The following is a 26028-nucleotide window of genomic DNA, read 5'->3' as shown; positions in this document are numbered from 1 at the left end:
CTAACTGTCGATTAAAATGATCCACTCTAACATTCTCTAAAGAAAACAATAAGGTCACTTATAAGCTAAGCTTATAAGATTTTCTTGCTCCTGAAATGAGAAGGAAAATGTGAAAGTTAATTTCGAATTCAATCTAATGTTTAACAGTGAATGGTCTTTGAACTGCAGGGGCTTACTTGGAGTTAGGCCAATGTCAATAAAACACATTGGTTAACATGAATATATTATGAGGTAATAATTATACTTTGATTACACAAAGTGTGGCATCCTCATGCATATTTATCCACACATAAACATATGGATTAACTTGTGATTAATAAACATTAGGAAGCGTTCCATTTTCACTGATCCAGGGACCAAGATTCGCAGAATCATTAGTCTTAAAGGGTATCCTACTCCAAACCTATACGTTTAACATGCCTGGACTCCTTGATGCTCTGGAAATTCTATTCCAATTGGCAGATGTTTCAACATTCAACCTGCAAAGACTCCCCCATACCTCTCAGCATTTCACATGAGCAGGTGACCTGGAAGGAGACCACAGCAAGTTTTACGTAGCTAGTGTGCACACTCATATGAACGTGTTGATTCCAGAAATCATCTCTGAGCTATCTAAGACAATCTCTTGCCTGAAGACATCAGATACTACTAGGAGTATTAGGACTTCATAGATTGATGAGTGGAAGGCCTGTGACACAACTTCATTTAAAGGTTTGTAATTGTCATTCACTAGATAACAGGGAGTATTCAGTGTGATGGCGAAGCCAACACATGATTTATATAGTTGAGAAAGATGTTTGCTTGGTACTATTTCATTGTTTCCTCTACTGAGTTTTTCACTATCCTTTACCAATCAGACAGGCTTGAGGAGGCCCTCACATAGTTATTGTCTCTGGTTAGAGAGTGTTTTTGGAGGAGAGATATTGCATTGGTGGTATTTTGGGCTGCTTTTTGGGAGGTAGCCATAGGCTGTTCTACAAAAGAATTACTCATTAATGAAGTCACTCTGAGTGGGGTGACACTTTACCTTAAATGCAAAGATGAGGTCTGGATAAGCTGTTTTCGAACTGTATATTTAGATTGCTAGAGAATTGTCCTTGTATGGTGTCTTGGAAAAAGATTTATGGTATTCAGATGTTGCTGTGAAGATTGCTCTTAGGGAGGAACTCTGAGAAGGTTACAGATTGGATTTTATTCTGAAAAATATCAACCCATATGCACACTAGGTACAGGTAACTACTTGCAACTCTACATGGTATATCATCATTTGTAAGGTTTGTGAGTATATTGTTTACAAGGGCAAGGTTTGGAAAAAAACTCCTGCTAGAGCATTTCAACCTAAAAATATTAGCATTTTCCTCCATTTTGTCTCTGGCAGTACACATTACTGCTTCCTTCCTCTAGATGTCCGTGTTCAGCTTTCAATACCATCCCCAGGATAATTTACATAGCAGGTTGACTCGCGAATCATTTCAGGCGCTGTTGGTAATCCTTGTACGTGTCCCTTGCCATTGTAGGGTGGTCCTTCTGGTGTAGATGATACTGTGTATGGCACTGGTATTCCTGCAGGCTGTCCCACTGTGTTCCCAAAATGCACTGGGTAGTTGTGCTGCACCGCAAGTTCTGGCTGCCAAAGCAAGACATTGTTATCAATGTGTATTCATATTCTTAGTGTGATCATGAACAGCATCACATAATAGATCATCAACTCATTACTGTTGTGGTCCCAACACCAAAATGCTAAGCATAGCTTCCATGTACTGCAATTAATTCACAAAAAAAGATCTTGCACTCTTAAATCCATGCCTAGTTGTACACAGTGTACAAATTCGAAATGTTGAAATGCCTCTGCATAGATGTAATTTGGAATTCAAACATGTTCAAGTAATAATTCACGATTATGCCACTATTGCATATTTGCCGGAGCACTGTGGAATTCATCGGGAATTGCTGATATTTGTATTTCTTTACTCAAGTTGAAAGGGTTTAAATTGGACAATGTAGATTACAAATATCTTTGAGAAGCAGCTTGAAGTATTCCCCCACACCTGCTAACTTAATAATATAAACAACACATTGTAAATTGTTAGACGCGAGGGTCTCTAGTTGGCAGTGGTATGCACCACGACCTAGTAGGGACCCTTCCTTTTAGTCAGGATGAGGGAATTACACGCCCAGATAACCCCAGCCCACCCCCTTGCTAGCATCGCACAAGCATTCAGGCTTATCTCAGAAGCAATGTGAAAAGCATTTGTACATAACACAGTACAAAGTGTAAACACTACGAATGGACACCACACCAGTTTAGAAAAATAAAGAATCTTTATCAAATCCAGACAAGACCAAAACAACAAAAATCCAACATGCGTATGTCAAAACATCACTTTTAAAATGTTTAAATCAGTTCAGTTATAGAGAACTATGAAGTGTCACTTTTGGTGCAAACAGGCACTGGAAAACACAGTGATGAGTCGGTTCCTTACACGCAGGGAAGGTGATGCATCGGTACCTTACTCACATGGAAGGTGGTGTGTTTGTTCCTTGCTGCTACTCAGGGGAGGTGATGCGCCAGTTTCTTACTGAGAAAGGAGGTGATGTGTCAGTTTCCAACTGCGAGGGGAGGTGATACATCGGTTTCCTTCTGCATGGGGAGGTGATGCGCCGATTCTCCAGTCACGTGGCCTCGGTTCCCTTCTGAAGCCCAGCATTGACGCGGACTTGGTGCACAGGTGCGATGCATGGAAAATGCAAATGCTGCGGGTCGATGCGGCAACGGAACAGTCACTGAGTCAATTCCCACAGCCACAGACAGTTGAAGGGTTGAATCCTTGAGCCACACAACAGGACCCACCACCACCTGCAACAAATTCCTCGCAGGAGCTGGAGCAAGATCACCACCGAGCAGCTCACCACCTCCCTCCGCCAGAACCCTCCCGCCAGCACAACGGACCCCAACGAAGCAGCCAGCAACCTCACACAGTGGCTCACCAACTGCGCAAAAGATCTCGCACCACTGCAGAACCCTCCCAACAGACCCGGCAGCAAGAAAGCCTCCTGGTTCACCGACGAACTCAAGAACTCCAAGAAGAACTGCCGCACCCTCGAGAAAGCCTGGCTCCACGACCAGACCACAGACAACATGACCGCCCTCAAGCACGCCACCCGCAAACACCACCAGCTGATCCGCACCACCAAGAAGACAGCATTCACAGAACGACTGGACAACAACGTCCACAACAGCAAGGAACTCTTCAGCATCGTCAAAGAGTTCTCCAACCCCTGCGCCGGAAACAACGACATCACCCCCTCGCAAGACCTCTGCGACTCTCTCGCCTCATTCTTCCACCGCAAGATCGCCGATATACACAACGGCTTCGGCGCACCTACCAGGCACCCTACCACCGAACCAGCGCCCCCCACCACCACCCTCTGCGCCTGGACCCCGGTCAGCACAGAAGACACCACCCGCATGATGAACACCATCCACTCCGGATCACCAACCGACCCCTGCCCTCACCACGTCTTCAACACGGTCAACTCCATCATCGCACCCCAACTCCGGGACATCATCAACACCTCCTTTAACACCGCCACCTTCCCGGAGATCTGGAAGCACGCCGAGCTCAGCGCCCTCCTGAAGAAACCAACAGCAGACCCCACCGACCTCAAGAACTACCGCCACATCTCACTCCTCCCTTTTCCTGCCAAAGTCATCAAGAAGACCGTCAACAAACAGCTTGCCGTCTTCCTCGAGACGAACGGATCCCTCGACCCCCTGCAGTCCGGTTTCCGAGCCAACCACAGCACCGAGACCGCCCTCATTGCAACCACTGACGACATCAGATCCCTGCTCGACAACGGGGAAACAGCGGCCCTCATCCTCCTGGACCTCTCTGCAGCGTTCGACACTGTCTGCCACCACACCCTAGTGCAGCGCCTCAGCAACATCGGAGTCCAAGAGAAGGCACTGGAGTGGATCATCTCGTTCCTCGCCGGAAGAACCCAGAGAGTCCGCCTCTCCCCGTTCAGATCCGAAGCCACCGAAGTAATCTGCGGCGTACCACAAGCATCATCACTCAGCCCAACCCTCTTCAACGTCTACATGAGCCCTCTCGCAGCCATTGCACGCAAACACAACCTCAACATCATCTCCTACGCCGACGACACCCAGCTGATCCTCTCCCTCACCAACGACCCAGCCACCGCCAGAACCAGCCTGCACGAAGGGATGAAAGACGTCGCCGAGTGGATGAACAACAGCCGCCTGAAACTGAACTCAGACAAGACGGAAGTCCTCATCCTAGGATCATCGCCCTCCGCCTGGGACGACTCCAGGTGGCCCCCTGCCCTGGGCACCACTCCCAAGCCAACGGACCACGCACGCAACCTGGGCTTCATCCTGGACTCCTCCCTCTCGATGACCAGACAAGTCAACGCCGTCTCATCATCATGCTTCAACACCCTGCGCATGCTCCGTAAGATCTTCCGATGGATCCCCACCGAAACCAGGAAGACGGTCACCCAGGGACTAGTCACCAGCCGACTGGACTACGGAAACACCCTCTATGCCGGAACCACAGCCAAACTTCAGAAAAGACTCCAGCGCATCCAGAATGCCTCCGCATGACTCGTCTTGGACGTCCCCCGACACAGCCACATCTCCGGCCACCTGAGAGACCTGCACTGGCTCCCCGTCAGCAAGAGGATCACTTCAGGCTCCTCACCCACGCACACAAGGCCCTCCACGACCTGGGCCCCAAGTACCTCAACAACCGCCTGACCTTCTAGGCGCCCACCCGCCAGCTACGATCGACCAGCCTCGCCCTCGCTGCCGTACCACGCATTCGCAAAGCCAACGCCGGGGGAAGATCCTTCTCCTACCTGGCAGCCAAGACATGGAACTCCCTCCCCATCCACCTCCGGCTGACCCAGGATCACCTTTCCTTCAGGAAGCTCCTCAAGACCTGGCTCTTCGAGCAGTAGCGGACCCCTTCCCCCCAGCGCCTTGAGACCCTACCGGGTGAGTACCGCGCTATACAAATGTCCATGATTGATTGATTGATTGAGGACCCACATCGGAGTCAGGGTGGTGGTCGCAGACTTCGTAGACATGGTGCGCTGAACTTGTGCAGCGGTGGTTTCTATGGCTGCGGTCCAGCTGTGCATAGATTTCTTCAGTCGCACATTAGCGGTGCGCTGAAATATTTCCCGCAGTGCAGTGCTGCATCAGGAAAACAGGTGCTTGAAGGGTGATGCATGGACTTTCAGCCGTAAAAGCAGCAAAATAACCTCCAAGGGCCCAGAACTGGAATTGTCACCACAAGGCAGGTCAGAACACCCAGCAGTACAATTCAGGGATGTTGCACATGAAGTCTTTAAGGGCTCTGAGACTTCTTAACAGGAGGCGTAGCATACACTAGGCCCATGTAGAAACTTCACAAGCAGGATACACAGCAAAGTCCAGTCCTTTCCCCCTTCAAAGCAGAAGCAGCAACTGCAGGCTAACCCAGCAAAGCAACACACAGCAGGCAGTACACCTCCTCACAGCTCTTCAGCTCTTCTCCTTGGCAGGGGTCGCTCTTGATCCAGACATGTTCTAGACGTCTGGGGCTTTAGGTTCAATAGTTATGCCTCTTTTGGCCTTTGAAGTAGGCATACTTCAAAGAGAAGTCTTTGTTGTTCACAGTTTCCTGCCTTGCCCTGCATTGGCCCGAGACGCACTCAAGAGGGTGGAGACAACATTGTGAGAGGACAGGCACAGCCAAATTCTCGTGTCAGTGACAACTCCTCCCACCAGTCTATCTCAGGAAAACCCATCAGCCTAGTGATGGGCAATCAGGATATACAGGGCACACCTCAGCTCCCTTTGTGTGACTGTCTAGAGTGAATGCACAAACAGGCCCCTTTTCAGTCTAAACCAGACGTTGATTCCGCAGGCAGGCAGAGCCACAGGATGGTTAGCAAGAAAATTCCCACTGACACGAAGGCTTATGCATCAGAAGATGCAGAATCTATTTATGCTTTACTGAAAGAAGTGAGAGAATACAGCTCAACATCTGGAACAACGACACAGCAACTCCAACAATTGGAATATATGATGCGCAAAGAAGTGAACCAACGCTTACATGCAACAACACTTATTGAATATCACATGGTAAAGAGGATTCCTCGTGGTCTAAGGATTGCTTTACGTCCGATGCTTTTTAAGTTTGATAAAATGTTCATGGCGCGGTGGTACGCCATCCTCAATAAATGCTCCCTAGATCTTATTCTTCTCATTATTGAAGAGATTTCAACAGTATTGAGGGAACTAACGCTTTACATAAATAAACTCAAGGATGACATCACGCAACAGATGGAACAGGAAGACTTGAATAAAATACTTGAGAGAAAATCTGGACATCCCTGCTAGAGAAGTACACGAGCGCAAGATTCGAAAATTCCGCAGGGATACATTTGATTATAAACTGGACGAGGTATATTCATGGGCAGAGTCATACGCACAGAAAAGGGTGTTCAAAAAACCTGGGGCTACCTCATCGGAGGAAAGTATAGGCACTGATCATGATCTCTCATTACAAAGACCAAGTGTAACCACCGTCCTTCCACAACCCAGTGGATCGACTGAAGAGACAGCCACCACATCATCTGTCAAACTGCCTTTTTTAGTGGAGGGCCCATGCTCCAAAATGCCTCCAGACAAAAACATGGCAAGCCAAAACGACGCACCCGGTGGGGAAAAGCCAAAAAAACAACGGAAACAGGCAGACCACAAAGAAATGAAATCTCTAGTGATAAATATCTCAAAGAGGTCTTTGAGTATTGAGGAGGAGCAGATTTTGAACAAGGGAATCTCTTTTGTTCCAACATACATATCACATACTATGGAAACTGAAGTGGCTGTTTTTAAATTCATGCGGAAGCTACGACTTAGATGGTTCTTTTTCACCAACACCGCACCAGATGGACAAATTCAGTTATCACACAAATTCAAATCCAAGAGTAAATTCATTTCCCCTATCTCGCACAAGACATTGGACACATTTGAAACGCTGGTTAAAAAAGATCTGGAATACATTCGATACTGTTTGGCACAACACCCTAATCTCACCATGAAAGAACGACGCATTCTAAACAAACTCCGACAAGAGAAATCAATCAGATTTCAACCAGCTGACAAGGGCGGAGCATTGGTAGTTTTAGATACAGAGTTCTACAACAATAGTGTCAATCTACATGTACACAATGAAGATACCTACATTCCCATGGGACATGATCCCACAAAAGAATTACAAGTCACTGTCAGTGAGATACTGCAGAAAGGAGTTGAAGCAGGCGTGATTGATGAGAACACCAGGAAATTTTTGATGAACCCCACACCTAAGGTTCCTGAAATATGCATGCTACCGAAAAAACACAAGAATAGAACATCTCCTCCATTCCGTCCCATTGTGGCAGGATGCGGATCTATTCACTAACCATTGGGTTACTACCTGGACTTTCATCTTAAACTGTTGGTACAGACATGGGTGACTTATGTGAAAGACTCCACCGATTGTTTATTGAAGTTGGAGTGAGTGAAACATCTATTTCAGGAAGACATCTTACTCTGCACCATTGATGTGGTATACTTCAATAGCACACAATGAAGGGCTAGAAGCGGTAGAATGGAGGCTGTTACAATCAAACATTGACAAGGACAAGAGTAATTTTCTTCTTGAGGTATTACATTTTGCGCTGTATCACAGCTACTTCACTTGGCAAGGATACTTTTATGTTCAAAGAACCGGAACCTCCATGGGATTTCCTGGAGCCCCTTCCTATGCTAACACACATTCATGTCACATTTTGAGGATCAATTCATACTGACTAACCCACGGTGGCAAGAGAATGCGGCACTATGCATACGATACATTGACGATATACTCGTAATTTGGAAAGAATCAAGAATGTTGCTTGAAGAAAGCATCACAGAATTGAATAATTGCAACTCCAGGATACAATTTACATTTGAAATAGATACAGAGAGAATCCATTTTCTGGATATTGAGATCAGAAAAACTTCTTCAGGTTTAGAAACATTGGTATACAAGAAACCTACAGATGTCAATAATGCTCTGCTTTTCTCCAGCGCACATCTGCACTCTCTTAAAAAACATCTCCCTATCTCCCAAATTATGAGGATCAAAAGAATCACTTTGGATGCAGACACTTGCCATGAACTTGTGGTAAATAAATAAATTATTACCGGATCTATTTTTGACTATAATCAATAAACAGGTAGCTCAATAAATAAGAGTCAAGATTCGAGGTAGCTGGAGTCGACAGGCTTTAATCAAGCATAAAGGACAGGAACAGGACAGCCTGTACGGGAATAGGATGGCAGGGCCCGACAGCTGCCGGGCAGGATCTGGGAATTGGCTAGCAAACTTTAATATCCGTGCACAATATTTATAGTTAAACAAAATATATTGCATTCAATACAGTAGGCGTAGCAGTAGGCGTGGTTTCGTAACAGTCGCGAAAGATAAGGGTAAAATGATGTAACAAGAAGGCGTGTACAGGGTGTATACATAGACATGTGATGTAAACGTAACAGAATATGTCATAAAAAGGGCGGGAACATGGAGGGGGCTACCTGAGCAGCTGGGACCTCTAACCTAGTGGTGCGCGCAAACTGACAATGACGTGTTACTAGGGAGAACTGGGGGGCTGTGACTTCTGCGCTAGAAGAGGAGACTAAAGTCTGGAGGGTCAGAGCGACATGTACCCAGGCATATCTAGTATCTGGTGTTTAGAGTACATGTTGATAGAATCCAAAAGTTATCAGGGCAAAGGCTAATAGACTCTAAGACTGGTGCATGCATAATTCTATATGTAGTGTGTGTTAGGAATATTCTATGAATATTAATACAGTATGTCTCTTACATGGAGACATAAAGGCTAGACCATGACGGAAACTATTGATGCGATTCAGTAGCTTAGGAATGCAGAGAAGGAGGGCTGGACTGATAACTAGAAACATAACATACTCTTGGCAGACTGGGAGGCAGAGCCAGGCCGAGCCGGGCACTGCGTGGCAGGAAGTAAGCTAAGGGTCAGGGATACAGGTGGGGGCTGTATCGCTCCTCGGAGAGGGTTCAGGAGACAGGAGCTGAATCTGAGTCCGGGCCCTTTTGAGGCCTAGAAACGGGGATAATTCAATGAATTAACGTGCACACTGTGAAACGTGGCAACGTAGCTTTACACAGGCCTGATATTCGTTGTATTCACGAAGACTGGAAACTGGCATACAGGAGATGGACACAACTATAATTGCGTCTTTAATCGATCAGAAGGGGATACATGCATATCGATCATGCACATATGACATAACATGGGGAACACGTAGGCACATACAACATGGCAAAATTTACTTTTCCACATTCCCTCCTTGTGCCCTACGTTTCCATCAGGAAACATCTATATTCATGATACCATCTATCATTTCATATAGCATCATTTGCTCGTCTCGAATTGTCTTGGAACGGGACTTAGGACTAGGAATACAAGAGGTAGCACAAATGCTGCAAATCGCAGGGCCACATTGTATACAGAGGCAGCAACTGAATATGATCATTACTGCAATACCTAGGAATGACAATACTTTCCATCCCCAGGCAGATATGATACTCCAGAGCCAACCGGACCATGTCCAGGTGCCTGGATTCTGGTGTAACTGATGGGCAATTTTATGAAGTCTGGTTATAGCTGAATAAACAGACGGCGCGTTATTAGGAATGAAAATGCAGCAACTAGATCCGATGACTCTACATGCTCCTCCTCTATCGGCCAGTATGACGTCAAGAACGAGACGATTTTGGAGCACGACAAACCTCATAGCAGATTGCTCTTCAGTTAAGTTACCTAGAGCAGAAGTAGTCTCATTCACTACTGCTTCAAGGGTTCTGGTTAACCTACGTATTAACTTACTATTCTGGACAGGTCCTATAAAGAAGAAGAAACCTTTATTAAAGTCTTGATACTGTTCTAGAGTAGTTTCAGTTTGATCGACAATTGGGGACTCGATCTCCCTTTTATGTCTGACGTGTACTAGATGTGTGTTTCTGTGATAATCAGATGGGGCTAGAAAAACTGGTGGCAGTAGGAAGGCAATGTAACATGTTCCATCCCAATCGGGGGGCAGACGAACATATGCGGTCTGACCACAAACGAAATAAGAATGACGTGAAGCTTTGAAAATAGATTTCCCACTGTCACTATACTCGACAGTAGTAGTACAATCACTATGTCCTACATGTGCGGAACCATTCTTTCTGACACATAATTCGCCTTTGACTGGTAGTACTGAGATAGCAGACAAATCTGGAGTAGTATCAGACTGAACATTCAGGACCATAAAATTCGAAGAATAATTACCTAAATTATAAACTTCATTCTCTAGATCTAACCCTGTTCTATGGGAGAGACCTTGCATGTCTGGAAAACATGTCCTATTCAGAAGGGACATATCATTTGAAGATGACGTTAACGTGGACCATGCTCCACACGAACCATTATGTGAAAACGGATAAGGAAAGAGTGGCAGAACTCCCTTCGGTGTCTGGAAAGGGGGGAGTCGACCACACACCCAACAATTAGTGGCATTGCTGGTCTGGTGTGAATAGTGTAACATTCTGATAAATGTATTATTTCTCATAGCAAGACGATAGGATAGCTCGTGAGGAGGCAGATCACTAAATGTGTGCTCTACTGTAGCATTAGAAAACTTATTTACATGAGAACTTGGAAAACATAAATGTAATGCATAACTTGTGCAGGTAACCATAAAACTTAGAAACAATATAAAACTGAGAAAAACGATACATCGTATAGAGTTTTGACTAACTCTCTCACTATGGGGGTCTATCTCATACATGTCAGATACCTGTCTAACCGTTTCACCCGAGAGGGACTTAGACAATTAAACTGGCTGACTTATTTTACTAGACCGGAGTTTTAACTTATACTCCTGTTGCGGAGTTTTCTCTAACAGAGGAACTTTCAGTTCAGGATTCAGATCAAAGTCTGGTTTCAGGCAGTCTTTAGAAATGGAACAGTCCTTAGAAAATGTTTGTTCTCGAACTCCATGAAACTTCTTCACATGGGACAGATGGACCCACCCCTTGCGGCCTTCCAACTTCACGGCCGTGCGGGTGGTCAGGAGGACAAGTCCCGGCTCCTTCCAACGAGGCTCCAGCGGACTTGAACGATCAAAGTTCCTTACAAGGACAAGGTCGCCTGGAATGACCTCATGCGGTTTCACTTCGGTATTGTCTGGAAATGCAGCGGCAACCTGGGAACGACAAGAGTGTAGGGCAGACATCAAGGAAGCTAGGTAATCTGTCAACATATTACTGGAAACATCTGTAATACTGCGGGGTCTAGGTGTGCCCCACATATTTGGGGGGCGGCCGAATACGACCTCGTAAGGGGACAGACCTGATCTGGAATGTGCAACCATTCGCACAAAGAATAAAGCAACTGGCAGGGCAACTAGCCAGTCTACACCTTTCTCTTTACATGTCTTGGCAATACGGATTTTCAGGGTCTGGTTATGTCTCTCTACGAGACCGGCTGCTTCAGGATGGCGCACACAATGGAACTTCCACTGGTACCCTAACAAAAGGGAAACATGTTTCATTAACTCGGATGAGAATGGCTGGCCGTTATCAGAATACACGACCCTAGGGAGTCCATAGCGGGGAAAGAATTCACGAACCAGCTGCTTGGCAGTGGTCGCTGCTGTGTAATCTGGAACTGGATATGCTTCTGTCCACCTGGACAAAGCGCATACAACTACAAGAACATACTTGAAACCTCGACATCGCTCCATCTGAATATAATCCATCTGGAGGACTTCAAAAGGGTGGTCAGGGGGTTGAAATCCACCTTGTTCCACCGGGACACTTTTACCTGGATTGAATTGACAACATATCATACAGGTACGGACTTTCTGCTTGGCTGCAGCTCGTAAATGCTTGTTGAACCATAGGTTCTGAATACTGTCTAACATAGCTTTTTCTCCTAGATGTGCTGGACTATGTGCGGTATTAATAATGACTTGAACCATAGAGTCGGGGAGAAACCATGTGGCTTTTCCCTTCGTCAACCATCCTTGATCTGTCTGGACACCTCCTTGTTCGGACCATTTCTTGATTTCTTCGGGAGTAGCATGTAACTGTATGTCTATGACATCTTGTGCAGGGTCCTTAACTGTCATACAAGTAGTCTGTTCTGGAATGGATGTCTGTGTCTTGTTAACTGGAATGTCTGGAGTCTGAGCTGTAAGCTTGGCTGTTCGATCTGCTAGATCGTTACCTTGGGAAATGATATCAGTAACTTTCGTATGTGCCTTGCACTTCATGATAGCGATAGCTGTCGGTAAATGTATTGCATCTAACAGAGCCTGAATGAGGAGACCATGCTGAATCTTGGTTCCATGAGAAGTCATGAAACCTCTCTCCTGCCAGAGCACTCCGAAGTCGTGTACAACTCCGAATGCGTAACGTGAATCTGTATATATGTTTACTTTCAGGTTCTTGGCACGTATGCAGGCTTGGGTCAGAGCAACTAGCTCTGCTGCTTGAGCAGACAGGGTGTCAATACGGTATGTTTCAATAACTTCAGTGTCAGTAGTCACTGCATACGCGGCTACTAGTTCTCCTGTACTAGTTCTCATACATGAACCGTCCACATAAAGTGTCAGGTCGGGATTAGGTAATGCAATGTCTGTCAGGTCTTGTCTTGACTTGGTCATAGTGTTAACAACTTCCACACAGTCATGTGTGGCAGGATTTGAAGTAACTGATGGTAACAGAGTAGCAGGATTTAGAACGTTGCAGCGTCTGATTTCTATGTGTGGCTGGAACAGTGTCAGTTCATAACCTGTTAAACATGCAATGGTCAAGTGCTGAGTCTGTGTTCGGTTTAAAAGAACTTCCACAGAATGTGGAACTTGTACTGTCAGGGAGTGTCCTAATACTATGGAATCACTTTGTCTGATAGCTAGAGCTGTGGCTGCAACTGACTTGAGGCACGCAGGCAACGCCTGGGCTACTGGATCTAATGTGCTTGAAAAATAAGCACAGGGCTTGTATTGTCCTGCTTGATCTTGTGTGAGAACAGATAATGCAGTACCATCACGTTCTGTGACAAAAAGTGTAAAAGACTTACTGTAGTTCGGTGTTGCTAGAACGGGTGCTTGACATAAGGCTTTCTTTAATTCATTAAAAACAAGTGTATGTTCAGATGTCCAAGGGAGGACAGTCGATACGGCTGCCTCCTGTGTCGTTAACTGTATCAGTGGCTTTGCTAGAAATGCATACTGAGGAATCCATTGTCTCCAGTAAGAAGTGAGGCCAATAAAAGCACGTACCTCCTTCTGTGTCTTGGGCTGTGGAAGACTCGCTATTAACTGGATACGGTCTGGTGTCAACTGCCTACCCCACTTGGACAGTAAGTGGCCTAAGTAGATCACTTGCTGGACACAGAACTGGAGCTTCGAAGGGGACACCTTGTGCCCCATCTCGGCCAGGAAATACAGAACTGTAAGTGACGCTCGCTCGCAGTCACGTTCAGAACGGGCTGTGATCAGTAGATCATCGACATACTGGAGCAGGGCAGTGTCAGTTGGCATGTGAATATTGTCTAGTTGTCTCTTAAGTGCTTGACTATAAATACTAGGACTTTCTGTGAAACCTTGAGGAGCTCGTGTGAATTTATAGCTCCTTCCATTTAAACAAAAACCGAAAAGGTACTGGCTGTCTGGGTGAATCGGAACACTAAAAAATGCATTCTTGAGGTCGATAACGGTAAAAAATGTAGCTTCAGAATCAATAGCTGTCAATAGGGAAGAAATATCTAGGACTACTGGATACTGGGGTATGATACATTTATTAAGCTCTCGAAGGTCAATCACTAATCGATATACTGGAGGTGCATTTGGATCAGTACGTTTCATGACTGGAATGATAGGAGAATTACATACATTGGAGTCAGTTTCTACAACCACTCCTTGAGCAATAAGCTCGTCAATAATTTTGGATAAGGCTGCTACAGCCTCAGGTGGCAATCTGTACTGTCTGATTCGTGGCAAGACTATACCTTGTTTGAGAGTTACACGATGGGGTGTGATTTGCATAAAACCTACATCAGTTGGACCTTGCGCCCATAAATGCTGCGGTACATTTGATAATCTCGGATCAAAATCACGTAATACATAGTGACCTTTAAAGTCTCTTAAAAACAATCGGATTCCTTCTGGAGAACAGCAAATAACTGCACCTAATTCTTTCAGTGTTTTAATACCTAACAAATTTTCTGGACATGATTTCGTAAGTAACAAATCAGTAGTTCGGGACAATGGACCAACTTCTAGAGAAACTGGTTTTGAAATCTCGTTAACAATAGGCTTTCCTGAAAATCCAAGGGAAACATTTCTAGAGCCTGAGAGCGGAGCCCCTGGAACCTCGTCATGACTGATAGTAGTCCTACTTGCCCCTGTATCAATCAAAAACTTTCTGTCTTTCCCTAATACTTGACTGTGTACATAGGGACCCTCTTGATCTACAGGTATCTCGATGAGAGGCAAGCCTACCTCCCTCTCTAGGCTGTTTCATGAATACTGTTGATACTCTGGATACTCTGACTGGGCATACTGGTACATCTGCTGTGTAACATGCTGTGTTGCAGCGATAGGCTGCGGTGCTGGAACTGTCTGTTGTGCATTCTGTGGTGACTGAGAAGTCTGTGAAACTTGTTCTTGTCTAGGCGGACGTGATCTTTCTTTAGTCTTACCAGTTGCTATGTTGTGTTTCAGAACTGCACACTCGTTTATAAAATGACCTGGCTGTTTACAATAATTGCATGTCCCTTTAACGGGAGCTGCAGGATGACTGGCTTGATTCGGACCCCTCTTCTGACTGTCTTGTGGAACAGATTGTGCAACTAATACTTTCATTTTCGTGTCTTTCATACGTCTCCTTTCGTGTTCTTGCTCTTCCCTGATTCTATTCTGGTGATACTGGAGCATTTGGAGCATTTGGGACGGAGTATTAGCTTGCCAACTACTTTCGACTTTCAAAACTCGATTTTTAACTTGTGGACTTGAATTCTCGACTAATTTAGTAACAAAAAGATGAGGGTATGACTCGCTACTTGTCTTCAAACCACTGTTAATAATAAAACATTTTTCAAATCTAGAATAAAAATCACTAGTGTCTTCATCCTGTTTCTGTTTACAGGCTGAGATTGCATCCCAATCTTCCTTTTTCGTGGCTAGTAACCTTGGCAAAACTTGTATCAATAACTCGGGCAATTCTTTACATTTGTCCCCAAGACCGGTACCTGGTACTCGTATATTATCTTCAGCTTCTAGAGCTGTCCAATCAATCCTTTTCTCTCCCACCTCCCATTCTTTTTCCTTGAGTTTTTCATATACCCCTGCGGGCAACAGGACCTTTAGCATTTTAATGATATCTGGATATGTGTATTCTCCCATACGGAGCATGTCTTTTAATTCTCGATGGAACCCTGCTGGATCTTTGTCGTGACAGGGAATTAATTTCTTCATCTCTAAGAGTTCCATCTTTGTAATAGGGGTGTAAACAAATACTCGTTGCATTTCACCACCCGCTGTCCTAACTGGGTGTACTTCTCGTAACGGATTCTGTCTGTCTATGTAAAATGATTTACTTTCTGGAGGTGAGACGTGAACAAAATGCGGATTCAGAAACGTTCTATATTTGTGGCGCTGTTCTAGAATGACACTAATTAAATCGGTACCTAAACCTCTCCATCTATACTGGAGTAACTCGTTCAGAACATCATGTAACGGACCTGGATCAGAATGTTGTCCCTCATACAGTGTAATGAGGTGCTGGATCATATACATACCCACCAGTCGCTGCTCGGCTGGGGGCAGTTTCAGAAACATTTGTGCCACTATTTCGTTTGGAAAAGTGGTAGAATCAGTAGTCCATCGAACTGCTGATCGGACTAGTTCTTGTTCATGCATGGTACTAAGTTCATTATAACCGATTCGTGATTTCAGAATGTGATCGGTAGCTTGAAATACTTGCTCAAGATTCTCTTGTTCTAGTGCTGGAAGATGAAAAACTTTCTTGTGTTCTAGGCGTGGATGTCGGTCTGGAAATCTAGATTTACCTACATACGCTATTCTGGCGGTATTCTCGTCTTCTACTTCTTCAGTATCAGTGTTGTCTTCTTTCTCGCTTACTTGTGCTGCTATTCGTTTCTCGTGTAACCTTATTATTTCCTTACGAATTTTCTTGTACATACTCTCTATACTACTGAGTGTCTTGTGTCTTCCCTCGGCTATATGATCACTCCACTTTGTCAGGACTCTCATTTCGATCGGATCTTTAGTCGGACAATCTTGTTCCCTTATTAAACAATTAACTAGAAACTTTAATAGCATGAGCTGAGTCTCAGCTTTCCTTAGAGACATGATTTCGCCAATACTTTCTGGGTCTTCTCCTGTACGGATGAAACGATATATTCTGTCTAGATCTTCTTTCATATTCGGTAGGGTGTCCAAATACTCGGTCACCCGTCTTACACGCAATGAATATATAACCATATTATCATCGCCTGGGACTGGATCATAACGGCATTCAGTAAGAGCTCGTCTGATATCTGCAACGGACTGGTATTTGGGCGTACGCTGTAACGCACGTTCATGTAACTCGACTAACGTTACACGTTTGTGTGGCGGCGGGGTACCAGGAGGACCTCCCCCCGCGGCCCCTAAACTGGAATCGTCGACTGATACTCTTCGTGCTGGCAGAGTGACTGATGTAACGGGTACTTGTACTACGGGCTGGACCGGGGGTACCGTAACAGGTGCTGTAACAGGTGCCCCGGTGGCTGGAGGAACAGGAATTACATTATTTACAGGAGCTGGCGGAACAGGATTTGCATATTCTGGGACTGTGTCGTCCAAATAGGACGAGAGAAAAATATCAGCTGCGGTCGGTTTGTGACGTAGCTTAATCAGAACTAATGGCGGCGGAAAATTACATGGTGCTTCCGGGGTTGCTTTTGGCAAGCCCTCGGCAAGAAGAGGATACATACCCTTAATAAGGGCATTTCTCTGTCTGTCTGACTGTTCGGCTTTAACTCGTTCACCTATTTCGATTAATTCCCTTTCTTGGGCTCTTTCTGAGGATTCTCTACTTAATTCTGACTTTCTGATTTCTTTTTCGGTTCTTTAATGAGATTCTTTGCGCCATAACTCGATAGCATCTTTCTGGGACTGTCTGGATTTCTTTTTCCATAATGCTTCTTCTACTCGCATGATGCACTCGGCATCCCACGTACCTGATACGGGCCATCTATATTTCTCTTCTAATTCCTTGGTGTACTCCACCCATAAGTCTAGATATAATATGGCACTTATGCCATGCTTATGATACATAAAATGACCTGGACTGTCCCTAGGCGGGACAGGAACTGCTTCCTCGAGCAGACCTTTTCTAGTTCTTAACTGACGTAATTTCGTGAACAGAGGCATAACTTAGGCTGGAGTCTGGACACAATACAATACACGATAAAACACAATAATAACTTAAGAAAACAAATCACTCATACCACGACATTTGAAACCACACGGAATAACATTTATAATAACAGTTCGGACAGAATATTACCTGAAATACTGAGAACAGAACACATGAATTTCTCGAGAGCAGAACTTACTAGAACAGAAACTTACTAGAATGACTAGATGCACTGCTAAAACAGTACGAAACTTACCGGTCCCATAAAGAGACACGTCAGGACCCGCGCCCACCTAAGTGAACACTTCGTGTTGGATTTGCGTACCCAAACCCACGGACCAGAGACAAATTAATTGACCCTGTCTAGATACTACCCCAGCAACGGTACTCACCGGGCAGCAAGAACGGAAGGCCTCGGACTGGACTGGACTGCTACGACGACGGACGGACGAACTTCGGACTTCAGTTACAGGTGGGCCTCCGGATACCTCGGACCTTGGACTCTCGGCTTGGGCTCTGGTCGGGACTCGCCGCGTTCCTCCACCGCCTCGTCTGGACGCTGGACCGCAACCTCCGTCTCCTCCGTGGGCCTGAGGGATACTTGAAGCAGAAATATCTGCACGTGCACGGTATGGTTCCGTCACGGCTGCAGAGGATCAGGGGGCCTGCGTGGCTTCTCCGGCGCGTGGGGAAAGGGCAAGTCCCTATTCGGGCGCCATTATGTGGTAAATAAATAAATTATTACCGGATCTATTTTTGACTATAATCAATAAACAGGTAGCTCAATAAATAAGAGTCAAGATTCGAGGTAGCTGGAGTCGACAGGCTTTAATCAAGCATAAAGGACAGGAACAGGACAGCCTGTACGGGAATAGGATGGCAGGGCCCGACAGCTGCCGGGCAGGATCTGGGAATTGGCTAGCAAACTTTAATATCCGTGCACAATATTTATAGTTAAACAAAATATATTGCATTCAATACAGTAGGCGTAGCAGTAGGCGTGGTTTCGTAACAGTTGCGAAAGATAAGGGTAAAATGATGTAACAAGAAGGCGTGTACAGGGCGTATACATAGACATGTGATGTAAACGTAACAGAATATGTCATAAAAAGGGCGGGAACATGGAGGGGGCTACCTGAGCAGCTGGGACCTCTAACCTAGTGGTGCGCGCAAACTGACAATGACGTGTTACTAGGGAGAACTGGGGGGCTGTGACTTCTGCGCTAGAAGAGGAGACTAAAGTCTGGAGGGTCAGAGCGACATGTACCCAGGCATATCTAGTATCTGGTGTTTAGAGTACATGTTGATAGAATCCAAAAGTTATCAGGGCAAAGGCTAATAGACTCTAAGACTGGTGCATGCATAATTCTATATGTAGTGTGTGTTAGGAATATTCTATGAATATTAATACAGTATGTCTCTTACATGGAGACATAAAGGCTAGACCATGACGGAAACTATTGATGCGATTCAGTAGCTTAGGAATGCAGAGAAGGAGGGCTGGACTGATAACTAGAAACATAACATACTCTTGGCAGACTGGGAGGCAGAGCCAGGCCGAGCCGGGCACTGCGTGGCAGGAAGTAAGCTAAGGGTCAGGGATACAGGTGGGGGCTGTATCGCTCCTCGGAGAGGGTTCAGGAGACAGGAGCTGAATCTGAGTCCGGGCCCTTTTGAGGCCTAGAAACGGGGATAATTCAATGAATTAACGTGCACACTGTGAAACGTGGCAACGTAGCTTTACACAGGCCTGATATTCGTTGTATTCACGAAGACTGGAAACTGGCATACAGGAGATGGACACAACTATAATTGCGTCTTTAATCGATCAGAAGGGGATACATGCATATCGATCATGCACATATGACATAACATGGGGAACACGTAGGCACATACAACATGGCAAAATTTACTTTTCCACAAACTGATTAAGCAACAAATTATGAGTTATAAGGAGAGAGAATATCCTGACGCCACGCTAAAAGAGGCTGAACAGATTGTTTCACTTAAACAACGTGAAGATCTTCTGAAGGAAAAAATCAAATCACCCATGAAGAGAGAAGTGTTTTTTCTAAAACACTCTGTACAAGCACCGAAGACAAAAAAATCTATAATAAAGAATCGGTGGGAACTAATTGAAAATGAACCAGACTTTAAGGAAATCTTTCAAGGTACACCACTCTTTGCACATACTAGACCGCAGAATCTATGGGTACTGCACAAGGGTATGATGAAATGCTATAATTGCGGTCAATGTGGTAACGTCATCACAGGAAACAAGTTTACACATCCACACACAGGTCGAGTTATCAAACTTTGTCATACATTAGATTGCACAACAGAAGGAGTAGTTTATGCTATCAAGTGCCCTTGCGGGCTTGAATACGTAGGCAGGACTAGCCGTAAGATCAAAACACGTATTGTGGAACATAAGAACAGAATCTGCAACAAAAACATCAGCTCATCCTTGGCTAAACACTGGGTAGAAGCTTTGCATACTATTCCCCAATTACACTACACCATCCTTGAACGTATCCACATAACCTCAGGCATTGACATTAACATTGCCCTGGCACGCAGGGAAACCCCCCGGAATAAATATCTCAGAACGGTCATTCCAGGTGGTCTGAATGACCATTACTAACTACTATGTTTTCTGTAAACTTGTGTAATAACATAACTGTGGTTTCAGATTGTAAGGGATTGCACTACTTTCTTGTCCTTTCTTTTTTCTTCTTCATTCACATTCCTTTTGGCATTTTGCCATGTAATGTCTATCGTCACGACCTCATGGTCGGATATACATGACTGATACCTCTGTTCAGCCCATCATCATTTTTTTATAGTCCTATGACTATGTTAATCTTGTTTTCAGAGCGCGTAGATCCACTGATTTGGCAGCTTGTGTAAAGCTCATCAAATTCTGTTCAATCGCCCATTCAGTTTCAGTTTATCATCATTTTTTACAGTCCTATGACTTCTTTTTTGATTATGTCAATCTTGCCTTTACCAAAAAACACAGAAATTGCCTAAACCATTCTCGATTTCAAAAATTCTATTTATCGATCAAACACAAATTCTTTTAGTTTGACCTGGTATTTTTATTTATACCCTTCAAGCTTTTTGTGCTTCTCAATTGGTACACAATGCGCGGGTCAGCTCACAGTCAATTTCCAATGGTACCTCTCACTCTTGCTCCAGGGCAGCACAAATTCCGCTTGACCGCAACCGCGCATTGTGTACCGATTGAGAAGCACGAAAAGCTTCTCTCTTAGAAGCTGCGGTACAACAAAATATGTTCAACTGAGAAGCTCATAAAAAGGATTAGTGTCAGCCGTGCACACCAGTGAAAAGAGTTTGTCTTGAATTAAGATTGGCACGACAACTTTTCTTCAAAAAGAGATCTCGACCTGGCAAAACAGAGGAATCAATATCCCTTACGAATACAATCAACCATCAACCCCAAAGTATGGATTGAGAAATCGTAATCTAAGCCTCCTTTCAAGATCTAGAAGGCCCAGCTTGCCTAAATCACCGAGAAAAGTGACAAAGCCCTGATGAGAACCAGGAACTGGTTTTCCCTGGATTTGAAACGCGTCGGCACATCTGAGGGAGCAAGTAACATCATTAACAGTGTAAACTAGCACTTGCTAGTTGCAGAATTGGTTTCCCTTTGGTCATTTCGCTCTCTTGTTGACGTTGTCTTTTACTTTTGGATATAGATTCACTTATTAGAATCCAAATGCATAAATATACATTGTTTGTTTGTACAAAGTATTTTGTCTATGATGTTTATTTTATCTTTAGTAATCATGTGGATTGTAAATAAGTCTTTGTAAATTGTTTTGTATATTAGTGTAAATGTATAGAATGTACAGTTTTTCCTTTTCATGCATAAATTTGAAAAAGAGAGGATAAAAAGAAGTATAAATTTGAAGAGTATAAATAAATATACCAGGTCAAACTAAAAGAATTTGTGTTTCATCGATAAATAGAATTTTTGAAATCGAGAATGGTTTAGGCAATTTCTTTTTTTTTTTATATATTAAGGCCCAGCCTACTCCATGCCCCAGGCCGTAACTTCTTAGCTTTCTTGCCTTTACAGCACACCGGTCTACTGTTTTGTTACTGTTTATTAGCTAGTGTACAGCTAATAAAGTTTTGTTCAATCGACCCCTAGTTTACTTTAGTCCTCTTTTATTGTTTACTTTCACCGCACTGTTGCCGTAGTCCGTTTTCTAATTCTCTGATTGGGCGCACCCACAAGAAGGCTTAGACTTGCGCTAGACGGGTCATGTGACCGTCATACGGCACCCCCCCTGACAGCTTCGCCAGTAGAGACGCTAACCGTTGGTCCCGGTGAGTTATCGTCTTGGATTCTTTACCCGTTTTATGTACGGAGCATCAAGCCACAGGTTTTTTCATGTACTATTTTTGCTTACTCTGCAGCACGCAGAATCTTATCAAGGCTCATGTCAAAACTTTACTACGGAACAATCTGTTCCTGCCGGTAAGACTTTTTGGCACATATGGTGAACACACGTGTCTATATGTATAATGGACTGTGTCTCACTAGGACATTATTTTTAAGAGAGGTGTTAAATCATTTCCTCAAACTTGTGATTACAGTCACTACAGTCACGACATTGTCTTCTGGTAAGAATAGCTTCAATAGGGCTATGCCTTAGTATTTCACGACACTGTGGGTCTATTGATAATTAGTTTCTCACCTTTTCAGAGTGCTTACAGTGCATACCTTTCAAACCAGCTCTGGAGTCAGTGGGTAGTCAACCCTGGGAGGGTAGTTTTTTCGAACATTGAACACCAGTGCATTCGTTTAACGGCATCATACACTACCTTTACTCCTTTTCGTGCGCACTTCTCTTCGTGGTGGCGTTTCATCTTTATCTTTTTCCTCACCATTAAGATAGTGCAAATCTCCAGCATTCATCATGTACAATTCAATATGATGCAGTTCAAATAATGTTTCATGTTATGTGTTCAAACTTCTGACACTGATATTGTTCTGTGTTGTAGATCCAGATTGAAACATTTTGAAGAATACTTCTACTGCTTTTACTTTTACGTAGTTTTGTTAAATCGCACATCCCTTGAAGAAGGGTTCATGGTGAACCCAAAATGCTTTGGGAGCTTTTGTTGTTGTAAAAAAAATAAAAACATTTTGAGCAACATGTATCTGATGTGATTATGACATTTTCATTTCTCTGATTATCTTTTTGATTGTTAGAAACCTTGTCTTATGACAGACCGTTAGACCTATGTTCAAATAGTGTCTTTACAGTAACTTTTGATTTTTTATGAATGATAATTTTGAAAGAAGAAAGTTGAAGCATTTTTTTCTGTTTCAAAATTGTTGAATTATTCATAGAAGAAAAGTTGAATATGATTAAATTGTATAGGCTTTTTTAGCCCCCAGCTGAGCTACATGAAGTCTTTGGTTGACCTTAGACCCTTTTTTCATTGTTATTAACTTAGAGGGATACCGGCACTCTCCCTCACCATATGTAGGCACGCTAAAATTCAGTTATCAAACCCATACTTTCACGTCAAACCTCATTACTATTATTCACAAGTTAGGTGTGCAGATCCACCCTCCATTCATTTATACCACTTTCTAATAGTGCCAATTTCAAACACACAATTTAAAAACCAACTTCACTAAAAGATGTATCTTTAAATTATGAGTTCAGGAAACCCAAATTCCAAATCTCTATCTCTTCCCAATTGAAGGTTACACTTGTGAGATGTTACAAGGCAGCTCAGGAGATCACCTATGGAAGAGATAGCCTTTCAATAGTGAAAAAATAAATTGGCAGTATTTATCTATCAAGACATGTAAAACACAACAGCACATGTGCTACCTTTCACATACACTGCACATGGGCCTACCTTAGGGATGTCTTAGATGTAGTAAAAAGGAAGGTTAGGGCCTGGAAAATGGGTGCACTTCCCAGGTCGACATGGCATTTTAAAAGTACACTTGCAGACACTGCAATGCCAGGCCTGAGACAAGGTTACAGGGCTTCTCATGTGCGTGGCACAACCAGTGCTGCAGGCCTGCTAGTAGCATTTGATTTACAGGCCCTCGGCACACACTGTGCACTTTACTAGGGACTTACCAGTAAATCTAGTATGCCAATCATGAATAACCAATCAGAATCACAATTTAGACAGGGAGAACTTGCACTCTACCATTGATCAGCATTTGTAAAAGGCCCAGAGCACATAAACAAGCAAACACCAAGTGCAGTACAGAGTCAAAAATACAGGATGCCTTATATTACCAATGCCAAACATAAATCAAACAATTGAATCCTAATACAAAGCATACTTCTTTATATCTTAGTAATAAATACAATGTATTATATAAAGATACACTGTTATCCCCACAATCATCCTTAGGAGCTGTGAATCCATTTCCTCAAAATAATCTGCTTTGAAAAAAAGTTGACTATATTCTTGAGTGTTCACCGTGGCACCTCGGATTATCACTCTGGGAAATGAAAAAATCAATCTGAGTGTTACCACGGGAAAGTGTGATTTGATTTCATGTTTTGACCCTGCTTTCTGGTTTGGCATCCTGATATTAGAAATTGTATTTAATACTGAGACATATAGAAGTACGCCTTATTTTAGATATCATTCAACTATTTGATTTACAATTTATTGTTTAACTAATTAAGTTAGTATTTATATTACCTTATGCTATTTGGAAAAAAATAATTCTTTAGGGGAATTGTTTGTGTATGCATATTTACATACTTACACAGTTACATGGTTACCTTGGTGTGGTATGTCTGTCTCACATAATCAAACATAATCTTATGTCCTTGTGCTGGTGGAGAGGAAAAGCATGATTGGAGATAGTCAGTGGAACCAGGCAAAGAGGAGATTTTGACCAAAACACCCTTAACTTGAGTTTGCCATAGGATGAAATGTCAGTGGTGGAGCATTGAGAGAGAGCACTCCCTCATTTTCTTGAAGACCTTGGCAACTCACAGTTTTACGGGGCTGGTAGAGGCAGGAAAATGACTGGGCTGACAGCCTTTTCATTCAACATTTAGGTCTAACATTAGACAAGCTCCTTTGATTTTAGTAAAATTCAATATAACAACCACATAGACATAACTAAACTTAGCACAGTACACCAAAGCAACAACACAAAAAACTCAGTGTTATAGTTCAGCAAAACAACAAAAAGAGCTCAACACAAATTAACACAATACAAAAGGCATTAATATAATTCTTCAACACAGCAACACAACATGTAAACACAATCATACAATACACAAACACAAGCCACCAACAAAAAAGAATAACACAAGAACATAACACATCAACACAGTGATATAGTACACCAACAAATTAATAAACAGAACCCACAAACAGTACACAAAAACAAAAAAACGCACCAACATTCCAACAAAATGCAACAACATATCAACACAACCACATTGCTGTGTTAGTCTATTGTGTTACATTACATAAATGTGCTATTTGTTTTTTTGTAGTACCATATTGTGTTGTTTTTGTCCATATTGAATCATGTTGTCAAAACCAGAAAACACAAGCCACCCTTGGCTGTCATTACTCATGCTAGGCAATTCTGGCCTTGCAAGGCTTTCTGAGAGAGGTTTCAGTGGTAGGTTACTGAGACGTTTTAAAGCATGGGCATATAGGGTAATTGCGCAATACTCCACCTTCCATGGGGCCCATGTGAAGGTAAATTCTCTCTTCTATTTCTCTATCACAACTCTCTCACTCTCCCTACCTTTCTTTACCTCTGACTCTATTCTCTCTTTACCCAGTATCATTTTTGGGGCACAGGGCAAGCCAGATTTGAACAGTTTTGTGTGGTTTGTGTTTTAACATATATTCAGTTTTTGCCCCAAGACACAGAAAGTACAGCTCACATTTGCTGACTTGGCCCTACTAATAGCAAAGTGCTCAATTACTATGAGGTGGAAAACTGCCATCCCACCAACAATACATTCGAGGCACGGGGAGGCACTTCGATGGGGCAGTGCAGAAAGCGCAGCCATGAAGAATATAGGGGCCTACGGAAAATACTGATCTCCATGGAATGGGATCTGATGCTGGAAGCACTTAAAGCAATCAAACCTACTATCCCGCAATGCATATAGTACACATGTCTCCTTACTCTAGAAAGTAGCCGTGTTCTCCCCCTACTAGCCACATGACCCGGCGATTAGGAATGCGCCTTACTGACTGAGACCCCGGGCTAGGAACGGATTGATGACGAGTCAAGCCTCTGTCCTGCTATAACTTAATTGAGGTGAGCCAGAACAGATGAAAGGGGGAGGGTTGAATTGGGATGTTTTTTAATCTAATGTAGCATAGAGACGAGGACTGATAACCAAACTGCAATGGATCCATAATAGCTTGAGGATGCCAAAATATGAATGTCTTGCACAGGCAGTAACCT

At 43.6% G+C, this 26028-nt stretch overlaps 1 protein-coding gene across 3 annotated transcripts in view; it reads right to left on the bottom strand.

Moving 5' to 3' along the window:
* Positions 1-1172: 1172 nt before the first annotated feature.
* The window catches only part of LOC144788347 (membrane-spanning 4-domains subfamily A member 4A-like), a 184498-nt gene continuing 159642 nt past the window's right edge, over positions 1173-26028 (bottom strand). For all 3 annotated transcript variants that reach the window (XM_078665345.1, XM_078665347.1, XM_078665346.1), the window contains one exon: positions 1173-1627. In XM_078665345.1, the coding sequence (XP_078521471.1) occupies positions 1415-1627 (213 nt within the window). In that variant the 3' untranslated portion in view covers positions 1173-1414. The remainder of the gene's footprint in view (positions 1628-26028) is intronic.

Source organism: Lissotriton helveticus, chromosome 1_1 (genome assembly GCF_964261635.1).
Source record: "Lissotriton helveticus chromosome 1_1, aLisHel1.1, whole genome shotgun sequence".
In the NCBI taxonomy this organism is placed as follows: Eukaryota; Metazoa; Chordata; class Amphibia; order Caudata; family Salamandridae; genus Lissotriton; species Lissotriton helveticus.
Note: the sequence above shows the minus strand (reverse complement) of the source record. Positions and strands in the feature narration are given on the sequence as shown.